This window comes from Coturnix japonica, chromosome 6 (genome assembly GCF_054131305.1).
Source record: "Coturnix japonica strain WE chromosome 6, WE-NBRP24, whole genome shotgun sequence".
Classification (NCBI taxonomy): Eukaryota; Metazoa; Chordata; class Aves; order Galliformes; family Phasianidae; genus Coturnix; species Coturnix japonica.
In genome coordinates this window covers 40303209-40323652 of record NC_140668.1, presented here as the reverse complement: position 1 = coordinate 40323652, position 20444 = coordinate 40303209, and the positions used below count along the sequence as shown (strand labels likewise).

The following is a 20444-nucleotide window of genomic DNA, read 5'->3' as shown; positions in this document are numbered from 1 at the left end:
ACAAGGCAACCAGCTCCAACAAGCTAAGTTCACCAACAACCTGCACATCTACACTCACAAACTAAGTTCATCAACAACTGCACTGACCTTGTGACCAACTACACGCACAATCTGACTTACTGCAGCTACAACCGAACTCAGAATCAACCTGAACAACTACATACACTGAACTAACAGCCCTTCTAGTGCTACCATGCCCCACTTACCTGTCACACCTACCTTAGATTCTGCTCCATCGCCTGCAGATGACAATTAACGACACACCACAACTGTTTCTTTATTACAGCTCCATCAACACAATATACAACTCATACAATAGTACAAACACAATACAGCAACAACATCATATTTACAAGCACAAAGTGGATACAGCAGTTCAGTACATGGCACAACATCCAGATATACAGTACAAATAGCACAAGATACAACTCACAAGATCCCAGTATTGAGTACAAACATCAGCACAGTCAATACAGAGCACAACACAGTTTACAGGCACAGCATTGATACATTGAGAACATGGCACAGCACAATGTTCAACCATCACATCAACACATAGAGCACATTGCACAATACATTTTACATGTACAACATCCATATACACAGCAAATTGTCCATCCCGGGTTACAGGCGCAGCATCGACGTGTTGAGTGCAGGGCACAGCGCAGTTGACAGACACAGCATCCAAATATACAGTACATTGCGTGGCACAAGGTACAATTACAGCATCAGCACATTATATACACAGCAAGGCAAAATTGAACTCAATAACACAAACATGAATGGACTCAGTATTAAAGCAAATTTCATTAACAATAATTGACTGCAAAGCTAAAGCCAATGTGGCACATTCAAAGTAACAGCACAGCGCTGAAACCAGCGTAACTCAAAATGGCCACAAATGGGCGCAAGTCAAAGAGTGGCCACAAATGGGCACGAGTCAAAGAGTGGCCGGGAAGCAACTCGGCTCCCTCAGGCCATAGATAGTGGTTACGGGGCTGGGTTAGCCCGGATAGAAAAAAAATGGGCTAGCCCAGCCCCGTAAGCAAGGATAAATAAAGCCAATTTGGCTAAAATAATTTGATTTCAAAAATATAGCCAATTAATTTGAGTTAATTTGAGTTAATTTAAAGCCAAATTTAAAGCCAAATTTAAAGCCAATTTAGTTGATATTAATTGAATGCAAAACTTAAGCCAATTTGGATTAGAAATTTAGATTCCAAAGCTAAATCAAAATTTGGTTGACAATAATTGAATAGAAAGCTGAAGCCAATCTGGGTTGAAATTAATTGACTCCAGAACAAAAGCCGATTTGGTTGACAAAAAATAATTGAACACGCTGAAATCAGCGTAAATCTCATAATGGCCGCAAATGGGCACAAGTCAAAGAGTGGCCACAAATGGGCACGAGTCAAAGAGTGGCCGCAAATGGGCACAAGTCAAAGAGTGGCCAGGAAGCAACTCGGCTCCCTCAGGCCATAGATAGTGGTTACGGGGCTGGGTTAGCCCGGATAGAAAAAAAATGGGCTAGCCCAGCCCCGTAAGCAAGGATAAATAAAGCCAATTTGGCAGATATTAATTGAAATCAAACCTTAAACCAATTTGGTTAAGGTTAAATGATTGCAAAGTTAAAGCCAATTTAGTTTAAAATTTAATGATTGCAAAGGTAAAGCCAATTAGTTTAAGATTAAATGATTGCAAAGCTAAAGCCAATTCAATTAAGGTAGATAGACTGCAAAGCTACAGCCAATTAGATTAAACTTAAATGGTTGTAAAGCTACAACCAATTTAAGTAACATTAAATGATTGCAAAACTAAAGTAAATTTGGTTAAGGTTAAATAATAGCAAAGTTAAAGCCAATTGGGTTAAGATCAATTGAATGCAAAGCTAAAGCCAATTCAATTAAGGTAGATAGATTGCAAAGCTACAGCCAATTAGATTAAACTTAAACGGCTGTAAAGCTACAACCAATTTAAGTAACATTAAATGATTGCAAAACTAAAGTAAATTTAATTAAAAATAAAATGGCAAAAATAAAGCCAATTTGATTAACAATGAAAAATAAAATGGCAAAACTAAAGCCAATTTGATTAACAATGACTGATTGAAAGCTAAAGCCAATTTTGTTAAAAGAATTAATTGAAAAGCTATAACCAATTTGATTAAGATTAATTGACAACAAATCAAAAACCAATTTAGTTGCAGTTAAATGATTACAAAACAAAACCCAATCTGGGTGAAGTTAATAGATTACTAAGCTAAAACCAATTTGTTTAAGTGTGATGTCAAATCTAAAACCAATTTGGGTAAGGTTAACTGAACGCAAACTTTAATCCAATTTGGTTAACAGAACTTAACTCAAAAGCTAATTCCAATTAAATGGAGGTTAATTGACTAACATGTAGCTGATGTGCTGTTGTGATGGATCGTCAGCCCCCCAAAGCTTTATTGAACGCCTGCATGGCAGCATGGAGCGCTGCATCAAAGGGGAACATCCATCAGCCAGGGAATATAAGGGCCCTAAGGAAGAAAAGCAGATAGTTAGATCAATGGGCTGAAGCCAGTGGGACATGAAAATGTAAAATAGTGGGCAAGGCCCAATAATCAGCTACAAAAAACACCAAAATAGAGCTAAAAGTACAAAAGAAGAACACAGAGAATGCCAAAATGAACAGCAAGGCCCAAAAGAGCAGCACAAAAAACATCAAAACAGAACATAATACAACACAACACTCAGCAGAGAACAGGAATAGGGACATAAAGGCGCAACAAAATGATGCAGGCAACAGCAAAATGGAAGAAAGCACCCAAGAGAATATCAAAATATTGGGCAAGGCCCTACAAAAGGATGCAGAGAACACTGAAAAGGAGGGCAAAGCCCAAGAGAACAAGAAAAGGAATGGCAAAATGGACTGCAAAGCCCAAAAGAATGATGCAATGGATGCCTAAATGGACGGCAAAGTCCAAAAGAATGATGCAATGGATGCCTAAATGGACGGCAAAGTCCAAAAGAATGATGCAATGGATGCCTAAATGGACAGCAAAGTCCAAAAGAATGATGCAATGGATGCCTAAATGGACAGCAAAGTCCAAAAGAATGATGCAATGGATGCCTAAATGGACAGCAAAGTCCAAAAGAATGATGCAAGATACACCAAAATGGAGGGCAAAGCCAAAGAGAACGATGCAAGGAACGCCAAAATGGAGGGCAAGGCCCAAGAGAACAACGCAAGGAATGCCAAAATGGAGGGCAAGGCCCAAGAGAATGCCTCAAAGAATGTCAAAATGGAGGGCAAGAAAAACACTGCAAGAAACAGTTGAGCAACATCAAAGACCAAACACAAAGACAACACAGTAGGACAAGCACAGACAGCCCATAGGACACCACAGAGTGCAGAAATGAAGTCAAAACCACTAACCTCGCATCTCAGTACATAACAAGTAAAAAACAATTGCTATGTGCTGCCCTTACCTGCTGGGCTGACAGTTACCATCAACAAAGCTGGGTCCAAGCAATGCAGGTTTCTGTTCCTTGCCGCTCTCATCAGGAGCCGCACATCTCTGTGCTCTGCTGGAACCTGCTGGACAAAAAAAGGCAATGAAGGCGCTGGGATACAATTAATGCTATTAGGGATATAATTAATGCTATTACGGATATAATTAATGGTACTTTTAAGTCTAGATTTGCAGTAAGTTTAACAATTGTATCCCACACTACAACCATAATTAAAGTGACTTTCACATAAAGCACTGAGCATCACTTTTATGACTGCACTTATCAGAACAGACACCTTGAGTATTGGGTAAATATGAGGTAAATATCAGTTCCATTAACAAATACAGGTTACAGACTTTATCACTACAACCCGCATTAAGCCGGGGGAGCAGATCAAGATTAACACAAACAAAACCTCCCAGCAAATCCCAAAGACCAAACGCAAGCAGAACAACCACAGAAAGACGCTGCAACAGAAAAGCAAAGCAAGCAGCCAAGGGTAAGGCAAGGGCAAAAGCAATAAGGAAAGCCAAGGGAAAACCAAAGCAAAAGCAACAGCAAACAGGCCATTATAGGGAACACCAAGAACAAAGGCCAAAGGGAAAACAGCGTGGGGAGCCAAGAGAACAACAAAGGGAACAATGAAATAGAGGGCAAGGCCCAAAAGAATGCTGCATGGAACTGCAAAATAGAGCAAAGCCATAAAGAACACTACAGAGAACATCAAGATGGAGAGCAAGGCCCAAAAGGGCACATACAACAACAAGATGTAGGGCAAGGCCTAAAAGAACACTGCATGGAACTGCAAAACAGAGGGCAAGGCCCAAAACAGCACCGCTGAAACATCAAGATGGAGGGCAAGGGCCAAAAAAAGACCACGTAAAACATCAAGATGGAGGGCAAGGCCAAAGAGAACATCACGCAGAACATCAAGATGAGGACAAGGCCCAAAAGAACACTGCAAGGAACATCAAGATGGAGGGCAACGCTGAAGAGAAAACTGCAGCAAACACCAAGATGGATGGCTAGGCCCAAAAGGGCACTACAAGAAACATCAAGATGGAGGGCAAGGCCCAAAAGGGCACTACAAGAAACATCAAGATGGATGGCTAGGCCCAAAAGGGCACTACAAGAAACATCAAGATGAGGGGCAAGGCCCCAAAGGGCACTACAAGAAACATCAAGATGGGGGGCAAGGCGGCAGAGGAAACTGCTTGGAACTCCAACATGGAATGAAAGGCTGAAGGGAATGAAGCACCAAAATGAACAACAAGGCCCATAGAATGAACAGAACAGCAAAATGAGGAACAAAGGAAACACTGCAGGAAATGCTGGAGAAACAGCAGAGAACAGAGGAAAAGAGAATGCAGACAGATGAGAGCAGACATTATCATTATAATAATGGAACGTTACCTTCAATTTCAGTATGGAACAGGTAAAAAGCAATTGTGTGTGCTGCCCTTACCTGCTGGGCTGAGAGTTACCATCAGCAAAGCTGGGTCTGGAGCATTCCCGGCAATGCAGGTTTCTGTTCCTCGCTGCTCTCAGCAGTAGGATAGAATCCATGCTATTAGGGATAGGATAAATACTATTAGAAACAGAAGTAATGCTATTTCTAAGGTTAAAGGTGCAATTACTTTAAAATGGCATTTTGCACTATGATTAGAATTAATAGAATTAAAAACAAAGGGTTCTACTTACAGATACTCTGCAGACAACTGCAGTTATCACTAAATTTCCCATTAAGGCCATAAAGTTCCTGCAATTATCCCAAAAAGTTCCCTTCAGGTCAACATTAACATGAACGCTGCCTCCCACCAAACCCCATAGAGCCAAAGGCAAAGACAGAACAACCACAGAAAGCCCCAACAAAAGAGAAGCAAAGAAACACCAACAGTAAGGCAAGGGCAACAGTAATAGAACAGCCAAGGGAAAGTCTAAGGTAAAGAAACAGCAAGGAGAGTGGTATGAAACACCAAGAACAGAGGGCAAAGGGAAGGCAGCGTAGGAGGCCAAATGGAAACAGCAAAAGAACACTGCAGGAACAACAAAAAGGAGGACATGGCCCAAGAGAACATGGCAGGGAACAGCAAGATGGAGAGCAAGGCCCAAAAGGGCACATACAACAACAAGATGTAGGGCAAGGCCTAAAAGAACGCTGCATGGAACTGCAAAACAGAGGGCAAGGCCCAAAACAGCACCGCTGAAACATCAAGATGGAGGGCAAGGGCCAAAAAAAGACCACGTAAAACATCAAGATGGAGGGCAACGCTGAAGAGAAAACTGCAGCAAACACCAAGATGGATGGCTAGGCCCAAAAGGGCACTACAAGAAACATCAAGATGGAGGGCAAGGCCCAAAAGGGCACTACAAGAAACATCAAGATGGGGGGCAAGGCCCAAAAGGGCACTACAAGAAACATCAAGATGGGGGACAAGGCCCAAAAGGGCACTACAAGAAACATCAAGATGGATGGCTAGGCCCAAAAGGGCACTACAAGAAACATCAAGATGGGGGGCAAGGCCCAAAAGGGCACTACAAGAAACATCAAGATGGGGGGCAACGCGGCAGAGGAAACTGCTTGGAACTCCAACATGGAATGAAAGGCTGAAGGGAATGAAGCACCAAAATGAACAACAAGGCCCATAGAATGAACAGAACAGCAAAATGAGGAACAAAGGAAACACTGCAGGAAATGCTGGAGAAACAGCAGAGAACAGAGGAAAAGAGAATGCAGAAGGATGAGAGCAGACATTATCATTATAATAATGGAACATTACCTTCAATCTCAGTATGGAACAGGTTAAAAGCAATTGTGTTTGCTGCCCTTACCTGCTGGGCTGAGAGTTACCATCAGCAAAGCTGGGTCCAGGCAATGCAGGTTTCTGTTCCTCGCTGCTCTCAACAGGAGCCGCACATCTCTGTGCTCTGCTGGAACCTGTAGGACACAACACGGCAATGAAGGCACTGCCCACATCTGCAGGGCAGCTCATAGACACAGCACTCACCTTGGGGTTTGGTTGGGACGGATGGAGGAACCAACGGGGCCCCATGAGACCCCACTGGAACCAGCGGGGCCCCGTGAGACCCCACTGGACCTTATAAGGTCAACAAACCAGTGCAAGACCAACCAAGGTCCTGAAATCAAACAGTCTATGAGTCCAGATGAGACGCATCGCAGACTGAGAAGTGGTGACAATGGGGTGCAGTCCGGTGAGCAGAAACACGGCCAACATGGCGCTCCTTTGTAGGAAGGTAGAAGGGATGAGCCCAGGAACGGCTGACCTGTCGGTCCCACTGCTGTGCTGGGAATGACCACAAAGCAGATCCTCATAGAAGGACCCAGGGCTCATTGAAGCAGGAGGTGATGATGGAGATCCTCATAGAAGGAGCCAGGGCTCATTGAAGCAGGAGGTGATGATGGAGATCCTCATAGAAGGACCCAGGGCTCATGGAAGGCAGGAGGTGATGACGGAGATCCTCATAGAAGGACCCAGGGCTCATGGAAGGCAGGAGGTGATGATGGAGATCCTCATAGAAGGACCCAGGGCTCATGGAAGGCAGGAGGTGATGACGGAGAACCAACACGGCCTCACCAAGGGCAAATCCTCATTGACCGACCTTATAGACTTCTGTGATGACGCTGATACATCAGTAGACGAAGGAAGAGCTGCTGATATCATCTACTTAGACTTCAACAAGGCCTCTGATGCAGGACCCCACACCATCCTCATGTCCAAGTGATGAAGACACCAAGCAGATGGGAAGATGATGAAATGGATGAAGAACTGGCTGTAGAAGCGAGTCCAGAGAGCAGCAGCCAATGGCTTCGTGTCCAGGTGGAGATAGTGATGAACAACGTCCCATAGGAACCAGCACTGGGGCTGATACTCTGCAATATATGAGCATAGAATCAAATGATGATCAGCAGTGAAGACCATCACGACCATCTCCATTCAACCCCCCTGCTATGGGGACAGTCACCAACCACCACAACAAGGTCCCACAGCCTCAAACACCTGTAGGGATGGAGCATCCCAAAGTGACCCATTCCACCCCCAAACCCTGCAATAAAGAAGAGATCGCTCACCCCATTGTGAAGGCTGAGCCTTCCATCCAAAGGAAGGAGGCTCTAGATACAGCTCCTTCTCACCCCCATCCATAAGTGCTGTTAGGAGCAATCAAAAGGAGAAGACATCAGCCCAGTAATAAAGAAGAAATTCCTTACCCCATTGCAAAGTCAAAGACTCACCATAGACCCCAAAGGAAAGGATCTCCAAGCAGAGTCGCATCCCATATGGCGTCCAAAGCTCGAAAGCAGCAGGAAGGAGAATCCTCTCCCTCAATGCTCCCCTAGGAGCACCGAGCTGGAACTGATGCTGCCCCCTGCCCTTCCCAGCCCTTAAATACCAATCAAGGAGGGGAGGAGCCAGGCTCCAACCAATCGCAATTCACCCCTCAACGGCCCCCACCTGTGCCCATGGGGTGGGCCCCTCCCCTCAGCAGGTGCCCAATCAGGATGTTACATAACAGCTCCAATCGACAACAAAGAGAAAAACAAAGCAGTAACAGGTGAATAATTACATTTATTTGTTCTTAAAGGGGATGGTTATGGATAGAGGAGAAACGACAGCACAGTATATGGACACAGGGGTGCAGATCTCAGTGTCGCAATGGGGTGACACTGTGGGCACCGCTCTGGGGTTGATGCTGGGGGGATGTTGGGATGATGGGGGGGTTATGGGGGGGGACATTGGAATGATGGGGGGTGAGGGGGGCGATGATATCATGATATAATTAGGGTGATATAATAGAAATGCTTAGTCATGGTTGGAAGCCATGATGGGGCGGAGACACAGCAGTACAGCCCAAGTGCAGGCAACGCATCCGATTGGCTGCAGGGCTGGCTCTGCCCCCTCCTGGTGCTCATATAAGGGCTGGCACTGGGAGGCAGCAGGTATTTGCTGGAGCTCCTTGCTGAGGTCACATCTACCCACATGAACAAGCTCTTTTGCTCTGTTGCTGCCTTGGACCAAGAGCTGCTGGATGGAGCTCCAGGACTTGGCTTCTCCACCATCACATTGCTCGGCCTAGAACAGCACTACAGGAGGTGAGTTCTGGTTCTGATACTGGAATAATGCTGAGCTGATGGGGGGCAGAAATGATTGAGGGGGGGATTTTGAGGTGTCTGGGGGGGACATGGAGCTGATGTTTGCCAATGAAGCTGTATGTAGATGTGGAGGTATCAATGGAGTTACACAAGGAACCATGTTGGAACGTGATGATGAGTAGATGAGGGACTGAATAGTGAAAAAGGAGCCATAGTAGATGAAAACAGAACACTTAGCTACAGAAAGGGAAAGGGGGCCTCACTAAGGCAAGGGTAAAAAAATTAAGAAAAGATGGGTAAGAGCAGAAGAAAACCAAAAAAAGCAGGGTTAAAATATAAGAAAACAAAAAAAAAGCAGGGTTAGAGCGGAAGAAAACCAAGAAAAGACAAATTAGAGCAGCAGGAAAACCTAGAAAAGCAAGGTTAGATGGGAAGAAAACCAAGAAACAACAATTTAGAGAGGAAGAAAACAAAGAAAAGACGGGTTAGAAAGAAAGAAAACCAAGAAAAGATGGGTATAGCAGAAGAAAACCAAGAAAAGCAGTGTTAGAGCAGATGAAAACCAAGAAAAGGTGGGTTAAAGTGGAAGGAAACCAAGAAAAGCAGGATTAGAGAGGAAGAAAACCAAGAAAAGCAGGGTTAAATCAGAAGAAAACCAAGAAAAGCAGGGTTAGATTGGAAGAAATACAAGAAAAGCATTGTATAGCGAAGGAAAACCAAGTAAAGACGGGTTAAAGGGGATGAAAACGAGGAAAAGCAAAGTTTGAATAGAAGAAAACCAAGAAAGCAGGTTTGGAGCGGAAGAAAACCAAGAAAAGCAGGGTTAGAGCAGAAGAAATACAAGAAAAGCAGGGATCGAATAAAGGGAAACCAAGAAAAACAGGGTTAGAGCGGAAGAAAAATAAGAAAAGCAGGGTTAGAGCAGAATAAAACCAATAAAAGACGCGTTACGGTGGAAGAAAACCACTTGGAATTGGGCAGTGGGCTGACGTGGGGGGGAGGTGATGGGTGTGACAGCAGTGGATGGTGGTGGACAACGGTGATGAATGGGGGAGAGGTTCCAGTTGGGGGGGGACAGTGGGGGACAATGGTGGGGTAATGGGGGTGATGGAGATAATGGGGGTGATGGTGATAATGGGGGTAATAGGGGTGATGGTGATAATGGGGTGATGGAGATAATGGGGGTGATGGGGGTAATGGGGTAGATCGGGGTAATGGTGGGGGGGGCAGCGATGTGGGCGGTGTGAGGGGAACGATGGTGGTGATAGTGGAGGCCCCGCATAACCCCGTACAGCCACATAGAGACACATAAACAGCGCTTCATAGAAGCTCCACAGTGCCCCACAGAAGCCCTAGAGAGCCCCATAGAGCCCCACAGTGCCCCATAGAAGCCCCACAGAGCCCCATAAAGCCCCACAGTCTCCCGGCACGTCGCGGCCGCCATTTTCATACTGAAAAATAGCGTCACTTCTGGCAAGGTGGATTGTGGGATATAACGCGGCATAACGCGGCATCTGGAGATCGCCATTTTGATCATGCGCAGTAGCGTCGCTTCCGGTATGGAGCATTGTGGGATATAACGCGGCATAACGAGGCACCTGGTGGTCGCCATTTTTGTCATGCGCAGTAGCGTCGCTTCCGGTATGGTGCATTGTGGGATATAACGCGGCATAACGAGGCATCTGGAGGTCGCCATTTTTGTCATGCGCAGTAGCGTCGCTTCCGGTATAATGCATTGTGGGATATAACGTGGCATAAAGAGGCACCTGGAGGTCGCCATGTTTGTCATGCGCAGTAACGTCGCTTCCGGTATGGTGCATTGTGGGATATAACGCGGCATAACGAGGCATCTGGAGGTCGCCATTTTTGTCATGCGCAGTAGCGTCGCTTCCGGTATGGTGCATTGTGGGATATAACGTGGCATAAAGAGGCACCTGGAGGTCGCCATGTTTGTCATGCGCAGTAGCGTCGCTTCCGGTATGGTGCATTGTGGGATATAACGTGGCATAACGAGGCACCTGGAGGTCGCCATTTTGATCATGCGCAGTAGCGTCGCTTCCGGTATGGTGCATTGTGGGATATAACGTGGCAACCGGAAGTCGCCATTTTGATCATGCGCAGTAGCATAACTTCCGGCAAGGTAAATTGTGGGATATAACGCGGCATAACGAGGCACCTGGAGGTCGCCATTTTGATCATGCGCAATAGCGTCGCTTCCGGTATGGTGTATTGTGGGATATAACGTGGCAATCGGCGGAGGGGATTGTGGGATATCAGTGAGACCGCGTTCTTATTTCCGGTTCCGGCTGTGGGGTGTGAAGATCGATTTCCGGCTGTCCGTTTCCGGTGTTTCTGTTATGGGGTTGCGGGGGATTCGGGGGTCCCGGTTGGAACCGGAACCGGCCGCTTATTTACAACGGGAGTCACGAGGAGATGGAGGAGGAGCCAGAGGGAACGCGGCGCCCCATAGAGACCCACTGAGCCCCATAGAGCCCCACAGTGAGGCTATAAGGGTACGCAGCGCCATTTAGGGGTCAAATGCGGTTTTTTTTGGGGGGGTGACAATAGGGTGCTGTTGGGGTGATGATAAATATGCGCCAGTTTTAGGACGGCAGTACGCATGCGCCAGCTTTAGGACGCTAGTGCGCACGCGCCAGTTTTTTGGTGGTTTTGTTTTTTTTTTTTTTTTAAGGATGACAGTACGCATGCGCCAGCTTTAGGACGCCACTGCGCATGCGTGTTTTTTTTTGTTTTTTGTTTTTTTTTTTTAAGGGCGCCAGTGCGCATGCGCCAGTTTTAGGACGGCAGTGCGCATGCGTTAGTGCGGCACAGCAGTGAATGCTACTTATAGGCCGTGTAGTTCCGGACTATTGTACCGAGGATTAAGCAGAGCAAACCTGGGCGGATTTGCCGTGCACAGCGACCACAACGTCCTTCTTGCCGTGCATCCCTAACACACACACACACACACACACACACGCCGTGCATCCCGCTGCCTGCACTAACACACAAATACACCACCGCAATTCCCCCCATTGGCCGCGCGGGGGCACAAGAGACCGCGGAAACGGCAACTCCGAGTGGATTGACGCGCAGCCGCTGCCCAGCCCCTGCCCATTCCGTGCCCATTCCGTGCCCATTCCGTGCCCATTCCGTGCTCAGTCCCTGCAGCCCCGCCCTCGGCGCAGAAAAAAAGCGAAGTGAGGAAAAGGAAAAACTTGAAAAAGAAAAAAAAAAAAAAAAGGAAAACTTCCCCCACCCCGCACTTCTGTGCTCAGAGCTTGGGAATGGAATGAAATGGCTGTCACTAAATACATTCGCAGCACATTGACGGGCCTATGCTTTTTTGTGTTTTTCTTTCATGTCTGAGGTGTTGCAAAAGCTGGTACCAATTGCACAGATACAGAGAGATGCAGTGACGCCAAGGATGGCTTGGAATCATTAACACACTGCAGCCAGGAACCCTTTAGGAATAAAAAATAACACAGTAGTAACAGCTTCTGTACCTGCCCTCAGCTCTGAGAGTCCATCCAGGTCACCCCAGGCTTGGAAATCTCTACTGGATCCATTTGGATATTGAGCAATTTGTCATCAGTTCTTTTACTCACAACCGATGCCAGGATCAGCCTCAGCACCTTCCACTGCCCCCAGCACCACGACTCCGCTGTTCCAGTATCAGTGCAATTCCCAGGCACGGTTTCGAGGACCTGGTCTGCTTCTGAGCCAAAGGTAGAATTAATACAAAACATAAGGTATGCGTAAGTCATCATTAAGCAACTGCTCAGCAGCACCTTTGGGAAACTGATAATGGACTTGTAATAACAGTCTGGCCCCAGCAGCATCATACAATGCAATATAAGAATAATACAAGAACACTTTATGAGGAGGCAAGGAACTTTCTGACTTCTGTCTGGGACATCCAGCACCATCTGCCTGCAGACATCTCCTTGGCAGCTGTTCTAAATCCAGCTGTACATTCTGCTCCAGAGCACAACTCAAAACTACAAAGGAAACAAAGGGAGTTCTACAGAGGCAGAAGAAGAATGGTACGTCTCTTTCAGTATTTAAAATAAGCAAGTAAGAAATCAACCACAGAAGCTATTCCTAAAATCCCCCTATGGGGAACAGAGAGGCAGAGAAGAACTTATCTGTGTTTACCTGAACTGCTGCTCCATGGAAAAAAAAGAAAAGAAAAATCAATGTCTTTCAGCCTTTCCCTGTTTGAAAGAATGTACCATATTCACGCCTTAAAAGCATAAAAAATAATAATACAATGCAATGAGATCTGCACCACACACAATCTCTTACTGGAGCTGTCACCACTTCCACCCAACTCAGGCTTTCCAGCATCTGAAGAACACAGAATAATTTACACCATTCTCTTGTTTTCCTCCTGGAGTTCATTTCAATAAATAGAATCTTCGTCCATATTTGGTGCAGCCCGAGTGTCTTTCTCAATGAGCTCACAACAAGCATTAGCCCTGCTGCAGTACGGTTACAAACCCTGACAGGTGCTCAAAGCCACAGACCCCATGAACAGCAATCAGGACAGTCCCTGGGAACAATGGGTGCGGCCCTACAGACACCCATGGATACACTCTCAAACATCCAGAGAGCCAGGAGTATCCATTTCCTATAGCAGATGACAGGAGGGACACTGATGAAATTCTTTGTGTTCATCCTAAATAAGATACAGCACAACATTCTTCCATTAGTCCTAATGGGATACCCGTACTGTCCACTCTCAAATGTAATACATTAAGAAAGGCACCTTATGTTTCTCAGTGACCTTCAATAACAAAACCTGTTGAAGAAAGGGGATAATTATATGCAAATTGCACTGAAGTAATCAAGTGTGTGCCTACTGTGTTGCACTATTAAAACACATCTGGGAAAGCATTAAGATGCTGTTTCAACAGCAACTCCAACAAAGCTTTTTCACACCTTGTTTTTTGCACTCTATGCCAACATCCCCATTCAAGCATTTGACTGCAAAATCTACCACTGCAAAGCTCTAAGAAACCTATAAAATGATCACCTGCTGCTTCAGCCTTTTACAACAGAACCACTGCACTTATTCCAGCTGTTGAAATTAAAAGCAACAAGAGAAGCCTACAAAAAATTCACAATTGCATAACAATTTGAAAACAAAAGAAAAAAGGTCATGTAACTCTTGGAGGGGGGGAGAAGCAAATTAGTTTCTATCGTGTTCCCTTTATAGCAATCAAAAACTTACATTCTTGAATATTTTAAGTATGAAACTGGAACAACACTATAATCAATGAACAAAGATGTCTTTTATTGAAAGAACTGAAATTCCATTTTACGAACAATGTCAGAACAGCACAGTCCGCAGTTCAGCTGCAAATCTGCAAACTCACAAACATCTTGCTGAATTTTTCACTTTGTTTGTTTGTTTGTTTTGTGGTGTAAGAAGCTCACAAAAAAAAAAAAAAAAAAAAAAAAAAAAAAGGCTTTCCTTACTTTGTGAACCAGCAAATTAATTCAACTCATTAACCAAGAACTTTCCAACTGCCCATACACTGCACAACAGATTGCTACTCTCTGCCTTTTTCCCTCCCTCACCTCTCAAAGTAATTGCTTAGTTCTTTGGATTAAACGATGACCAACTGAACTGGTTTTGTCTTCTTGGCAGCACTAAATCCAGTGAGAGATCTCTCTGTTCTCGTTCTGAATCCACGAGCTGATAGCCCAGCATGTTGATCGCACCTTTGCAGACTTCCTGTATTTTTTTAATTTTCTGGAATGAAAGAACATTTCTCCAGGCCTGGGAAACATTAACTGCATCTCGAGATGTGATTTTAAAGGCTTCTTTCTTCTTTCCTGGTCCCTGTCCATGTGTGATGTTGTAGACCCAGCTTTTGAGGTTGGGGGTCAAACTGAGATCTGCAAATTTATACATCTCTGAGATTTCTGCCAACGGGTCTCTTACCAGATCTTCAAAACGGATCATCAGGTAGCGATCTTTAAGGAAGCCAGGTGGCTTTAGAGTCGCTGTTTCATAAATCTGAACATGACTTCTACAAATCTCTTGCATTACTTTGTATTTGCTGTCTTCCACTTTAGTGCCATTGGTGCTCAGAACAATTCCATTGTCACGGGCTAATGCTTTGACTGATTGTTCTCGGGACTTGACAACTGCCCTGGGGTCACGGACCAAGTGAATTATTTTTAGGTTCAGGGACGGATCAGTGAGAAGCGGGTACAGGACCTTCAGGTCAAAGAAGCGGACCTCCTTGATTACAACGTGGCTGTAGGTTTTACAGGCTTCTTCCACCTTGCTGAATGGGTACCGCCCACAAAGAGTTTTGCATGCCATTTCACTGGTTATGTCAGTACGCTGGAAGGAGTCACAAGCAGGAGCTGAACACAGAGCCCGACTCACTGCCCACTGGAAAAGATCAGATAAGTTTCTTTTCCAAGGCATGTAGGCATCAAAAACAGACATGTCACAGAGAAAGACTGACCTGACCAGGTCCCGCACTGCCATGTGCAAGACTTTGGCACTGTTCTGGTACATGGTAACCCATACGTGCCACGCAGGCTCCATCAGGTAGAAGACACTGGGGTGCTGGCTGAAAAGCTGGCCAACAAAAGAAGATCCCGACCTCCAGGAGGAGAGGATGAGGATGTGGACTTGAGATGACTTCTCTGAATGAGGTGTGAAGCTATTGTACCGGGCATACATGAAGAGCAGCAGTCCAGCCTGGACCATAACAAGAAGGGTAATTATTGTGCTGGAAATCCGAATCCTTGCCATTCTCACTGGGCAATTAAAAAAAGCTGAAAAAGAAAAGGAAAACAATGGTGAGCAGTTGATGCTATTGTATAATAAGGATAACACGCAATACAAACTCTAGCATCAGTAAGACCTTTCTTTAAATACACATTTGTATGTGGCACTACTTGGTTCCTTAATAAGCGGTACTGGGAGGAGAACATCTGCAGACGGACGGGTGTTGGAAACAGAACTAAATCAATGCACTACAGCAAGATCACTGTAGAACAAATTTTGGAGCAAAGTTTGATGCTGAAAGAAATCTTGATGCTGCTCAACTGCTTCAAATACCAAATGCTCTCTACTTGGAATCTGCCAAATGCTGCCAAGGATAAAAAAAAATCCTGATCACTGCACTGTATTTCAGTCTTGGTCTAAAATTACAAGGGTTACTATCCCTTGAAAGGAGTAAGTGGCAACATTAACAACTGTGGCTACTGAAATCAAAATAACCTTATACGTGACTGAGCAATGCACCCTGTGCTGACAGTAGGATGCTTCACCAGCTGATGATCAAGCACAACTCTTCATTTTTCACAATTACAGAAGGGTGAAAACTTGCAATTGGAAGCAGCTTCTGGCCATAAGTGTTCTACGGAACAAGCCACTGATGCATGCACTTGGGCTACAGTGTCCCACGAGGGATTACACAGATACGGTACTGAAGGATCTACCCATTGATGAGTTAAGCATTCTTCACAACATTTTACTTGTGTTTTTTGGCACCTAACCCTTTCTGTTCTCACTTTGGCAGATTTCACTTCAAAGCAGTCAATATGTAGACAGCACCAAGTCAAGTGGGGCAGCTAGAGGAAAGGGATTCCATCCAGAGGGACTTTGGCAAGCTTGGGGGGGGGGGGGGGAAGAGCAGCTCTGAGGAGAGGGATTTGGGAGTGTTGCTTGATGAGAGACTCAACATGAGCCAGCAGTGTGTGCCAACTGCAAAAAGAAATAACTACACAACAAAATGCAGAACCCATGAGAATGCTGTCCAGGCTGTTCCAGTGCATGAGACCATCTACACATTCAGTTCAAGAATGTCCTCAATAACACTGCCTTTTATTTCTAAGTTCCTCAAACCGAGCACACGTCATTCTATTTGCATATCAATATCCTTTTATATATGCAATAGCGCTCTCCAGTTTTACTGTTCTTTAAGCTTATATTAAACTTACTGCCCTATCGTACACCTTCATAACATCCTGAGATCTTTCACAACTTCTCATAAATGCAAAAAGCTGTTGAATACCTCGAGTAAAACTTGTTGAATACCTTCCCGTAAAACTCTGAATCTTTCTATACCTACTAAGCAGACCACATGACATCATATCTTTAATCAGAAGGGACAGGAGCTCGCAGTACAGGGCGCTCCTTCTGCTCCCGTGTATTTCCCCGCAGGACTCACCAGAGGGTGCTGTTAGGCGAGCTCTTCCTTTAAACGTGGAAAAACAACACGGTTAAACACTGGTAGGAACTAAGTGAAAAACTGCTCTGCGCCTTGTTCCGTGCTGCCTCTCAATTTGCCTGCCCTCTCTTCCTCCACCTGCAGCTCAGCATCTTCAAACTGCCTTAGCCATGCTCCCTTTGGGAAAGCAAAGGAGCTCGCTTCTTTTCTCCCTTCTTTGCTTCACAGCAGCACTTCTTACTAGAGCCGGCTTCCTGAATGCAACCCATCAATAAAGGGTAGAATTGGAGAAGGCACCAGAGCAGCCAGATTTCCTCATCTTACTGACACTTCAGCTGCCATCTCAGTGACCAAATCACCTTTCACACCACTGAAAAGCTCAAAGTATCACAATACTTGGTATCACAATATATGCTTTCATACACATGGATGCTGCTAAGCATTCATTATTTTAATAACAGTTACAATGTTCTTCGATTTTGGGGACACTTTTTTATGACAGCACCTTCCTTGGTAAAAGCTCTGGCAAATTGAATAATCCAAATCCTAATTCTAACAAACTCCTGGGGCAGAATTATCTTTTCATGAGCTGATGCAAGTGCTCAGAATGAGGTCTGAAAAGCATCTGCACATACAGCTGCAGTCAGGTCACAGTCTAGAGTTAAGCTCACTCATCAGGCTTGTCTGATGATGGCTACTATCAGAAACAGGATTCTGGACTAGGTAAACCCACGGTATGCACTACAATGAGCATTCCCATGTATTTTGCAAACAAAACTAATTATACTAATTAAACAGCAAAGAGATTATTTTCTTCATCATTTAAGCCAGCCCTGATAGAATGCTGATCTGCAGAGCCATTAGCACCTGCCTTTGCTCACCAAAAGATGAGATACAATGCAGAAAACCATCCAGTTTGAATCAGAAGGGTAAAACAACCAACCAACCATCAATAGTACTCATCTCAATAAGCTTGCTATCTAAACAGAGCACTTTTCAGACCTAACATGATATAAAAATAGAGTGGGTGTGAACTCATTTAAGCTGAGAAGGTTTGTTGAGCTTGTGCTTTTGGGGACGTTTATTTCTTTGCAACACAAGACAAGTTATGTTGTAAGCAAGAAAATGGATCTACAGAAGACTGAGAGCAACATCATTATTGAGTGAACTTCCTTTCACCACACAGTTTAACCCAAAGAGACTTAATACATTCATAAAAATTAACTTCAGATTAAAACAAAACCAAACAGATCCTACCATCCTATTGACTAAAATTCCTATCAGACAGAAAGAAAGCAGTGCCCTAAGCTTGAGGCAAACAAGTAGTCTATATTTATGACACATTTTGAAGCCTAAGCCTTCATGATTTCTTGAATGTCTTCTTACAAAGACATTACTTCAACTTCCACAAAATGCAAAAACATGCAATGTAATGATTTTCAGAATAGACTTCATCTACTGAGAAATGAATGCTCACTGTATCGTACACTTAGGCTTTTCTTTGCTGAAAATTATTTCATCCTATATGCTCATCATACTCTAAGTGCTGTCTTACAGACCAATCATTAGAGTTGAATGTGAGTATAATTTCTGTCCCCGTAATTCCCCAAGGAAGGCATACCTCAGTAGTGACTGCAGAGATCATACCAGTAAATATCATCATGCATTCGATAGAATTAACAGAGGAATGTTTGTGCACCACTTGATAAACACAGCAAAGCTCACTCAAGGGTCTGTATTTTACAGACCCAGTGAGAGGTTTACTCACTACGTATCTCAGGTGTAAGACATCGCATCACTGCGTATAGAAAAGAAACACAGCACCAGAACAGCTTCTGTCAGCTGGCATTAGAAAAAACATTTCAGCTCCAAACAGTGACAAATGCAGGAACCTTACAAAGCAGGTCCAAGAAAAGGACACAGTCCTGTAGTAATTCTTGCTATAAATCACCCACTGACACAATGGCGCTGCCCAGTGATCTTCCCAAACTAGAAATGGTACATCTTCACAGGGCAAAGTTTATTGCATTGCCAACAATGTGTAGATTGGCTGGAGAGGGGTGGGGGTGTCTTCCATAACCACCGAGATTTTAAAAAGAGCTAAATGCCTTCCCAATGGTTTTGCTAAATAGTTGCAAGGATTGCCTGCAGAATTATCTTCACACACCAGTGAAAGTAGAAACTGAAACCAAGTGCAATAAACGAACTATCATCACACATCTTGAAATCTGACCTCATTTCTTATACAGTCTAGTGAAAAATCTGACTGGAGGAGTCACTTCCAGGTAATGATGAAGCTTAAATATTTGATAATATGATAAAACATACCGTGGTTTTCATGGTATGACCATAAAATTAGATTAATAATAACAATTTGTAAAAAGGGATTGAGGTTTCATTTTGTTGTTTTTTTGTTTTTTTTTTTTTTAGCCCAAACAGTTTGAGATGAGATAGTTTGATGAACAACAGATGACATCAAGGCTTAGCACTACAAAACCTATTTCCTCGTGCAATGTTGCTACCAGTACTTTACTCAGAAACAGTCAATGTTCCCAACCTTAACACAGCTGAGTAAAGATCATCAATAAAGACTTCAAGAAATGAGAACTGTTTTCAAGGATGACAGAACTGGGATCATGGAGACACCATTCACCTCATTCACCCTTTGCCAGTAGTGCCCCATGAAAGCAGAACCAAACATAAAGAAAGAAATAAATACAATTCTTTGGCTCTATGTTATTTTCATCTAGAAACAGGCTGGACGTGTTAGAAACATGGGACGGGATCCGCTAGAATGACAGAAAATGCGCTCCACTGCACCTGACCTCAGCGGCTAATAACAGAGCGAAAATCCTGCAACTCCATCAGCCACGTTCTCCAGTGGGACTGAAAAAACACACCAAACCAAACCCAACCGAACCAAAGCAAACCAAGTCAAACCCAACCGAACCAAAGCAATCCCAACCCAACCAAACCGAACCCAACCCAACCCAACCCCACCGCCCCCCCAGCACCGCCGGCACCGCTCGGCAGCTGCCCCGCGCCGGAGGCGGGCACAGGGCCGGGCAGCACAGCTACCTCAGCAGCACGAGCCGCCGTCCAACCCACGGCCCGTGTCGCTCCGGAGGGATGGAGCTCACTCCGGACGAGACGGTCCCGGCTGCGCCGACGCCCCCGTCTGCGCGCGCAGCCCGCGGAGCACGGCGCGGAGCCCGGCCGGCCGCACGTACCTCCCCTCCCCGCCGCCTCCCGGCACCGCCGCGGAGCCGAGCTCCCCGCAGACAATGAGCCGCTTTCAGACGTGGCCGAAATGCGGCGGCAGCGGGAGGAGCCCGGGAAGGGGCCGATCCGCCCCGACTCCGCAGCATCCCCGGGAGAGGAGCGGCCCGACGAGGGCAGGCCGGCAGCCCGCCCCGCCCCGCGCTGTACCGACTCGGCGGGGCCGCGGCCTCCCCGCGGTGCGGGACTCAGGCGTGAGGGCGACGAAGGAGCCGGGATCCGCCCGGAGCGTCACTGCCAACCCGGGGCCACTCCGCCTCGGGCCCGTGCCCCTCGGCCGGCTGTGATGGGCTGCGCGCTGCTGACGAGGCAGCCGAGAGAAGCACAAGGTCACTGCCGCACACAGGCTGCTTG

The 20444-nt window shown here is 45.4% G+C and overlaps 1 protein-coding gene and 1 long non-coding RNA gene across 7 annotated transcripts; both read right to left on the bottom strand.

Moving 5' to 3' along the window:
* Positions 1-252: 252 nt before the first annotated feature.
* LOC146760604 (uncharacterized) lies at positions 253-8066 on the bottom strand. The gene is made up of 3 exons (XR_014947612.1): positions 6330-8066; positions 4963-5064; positions 253-3579 (listed from the first exon to the last, which is right to left on the bottom strand). It is a non-coding gene; the product is annotated as an uncharacterized LOC146760604 (long non-coding RNA).
* A 5819-nt stretch (positions 8067-13885) lies between these two features.
* LOC146760603 (carbohydrate sulfotransferase 6-like) lies at positions 13886-20125 on the bottom strand. Of its 6 annotated transcripts, none has more exons than XM_085551338.1 (3): positions 20042-20125; positions 15096-15411; positions 13886-15019 (listed from the first exon to the last, which is right to left on the bottom strand). In XM_085551338.1, the coding sequence occupies exons 2-3, from the start codon at positions 15156-15158 to the stop codon at positions 14210-14212; spliced, it is 873 nt and encodes a 290-aa protein (XP_085407464.1). In that variant the 5' UTR covers positions 15159-15411; positions 20042-20125; the 3' UTR covers positions 13886-14209. The 6 variants fall into 6 exon arrangements, with proteins under 6 accessions (XP_085407464.1, XP_085407466.1, XP_085407465.1 ...); XM_085551340.1 differs by having other exon boundaries at positions 13886-14968; XM_085551339.1 differs by lacking the exon at positions 20042-20125 and adding an exon at positions 19890-19991.
* Positions 20126-20444: the final 319 nt, after the last annotated feature.

Excerpts from the sequence above, each read along its gene's own strand:
- LOC146760603 (XM_085551337.1), bottom strand. The coding sequence starts at position 15,388 with ATGGCAAGGATTCGGATTTCCAGCACAATAATTACCCTTCTTGTTATG.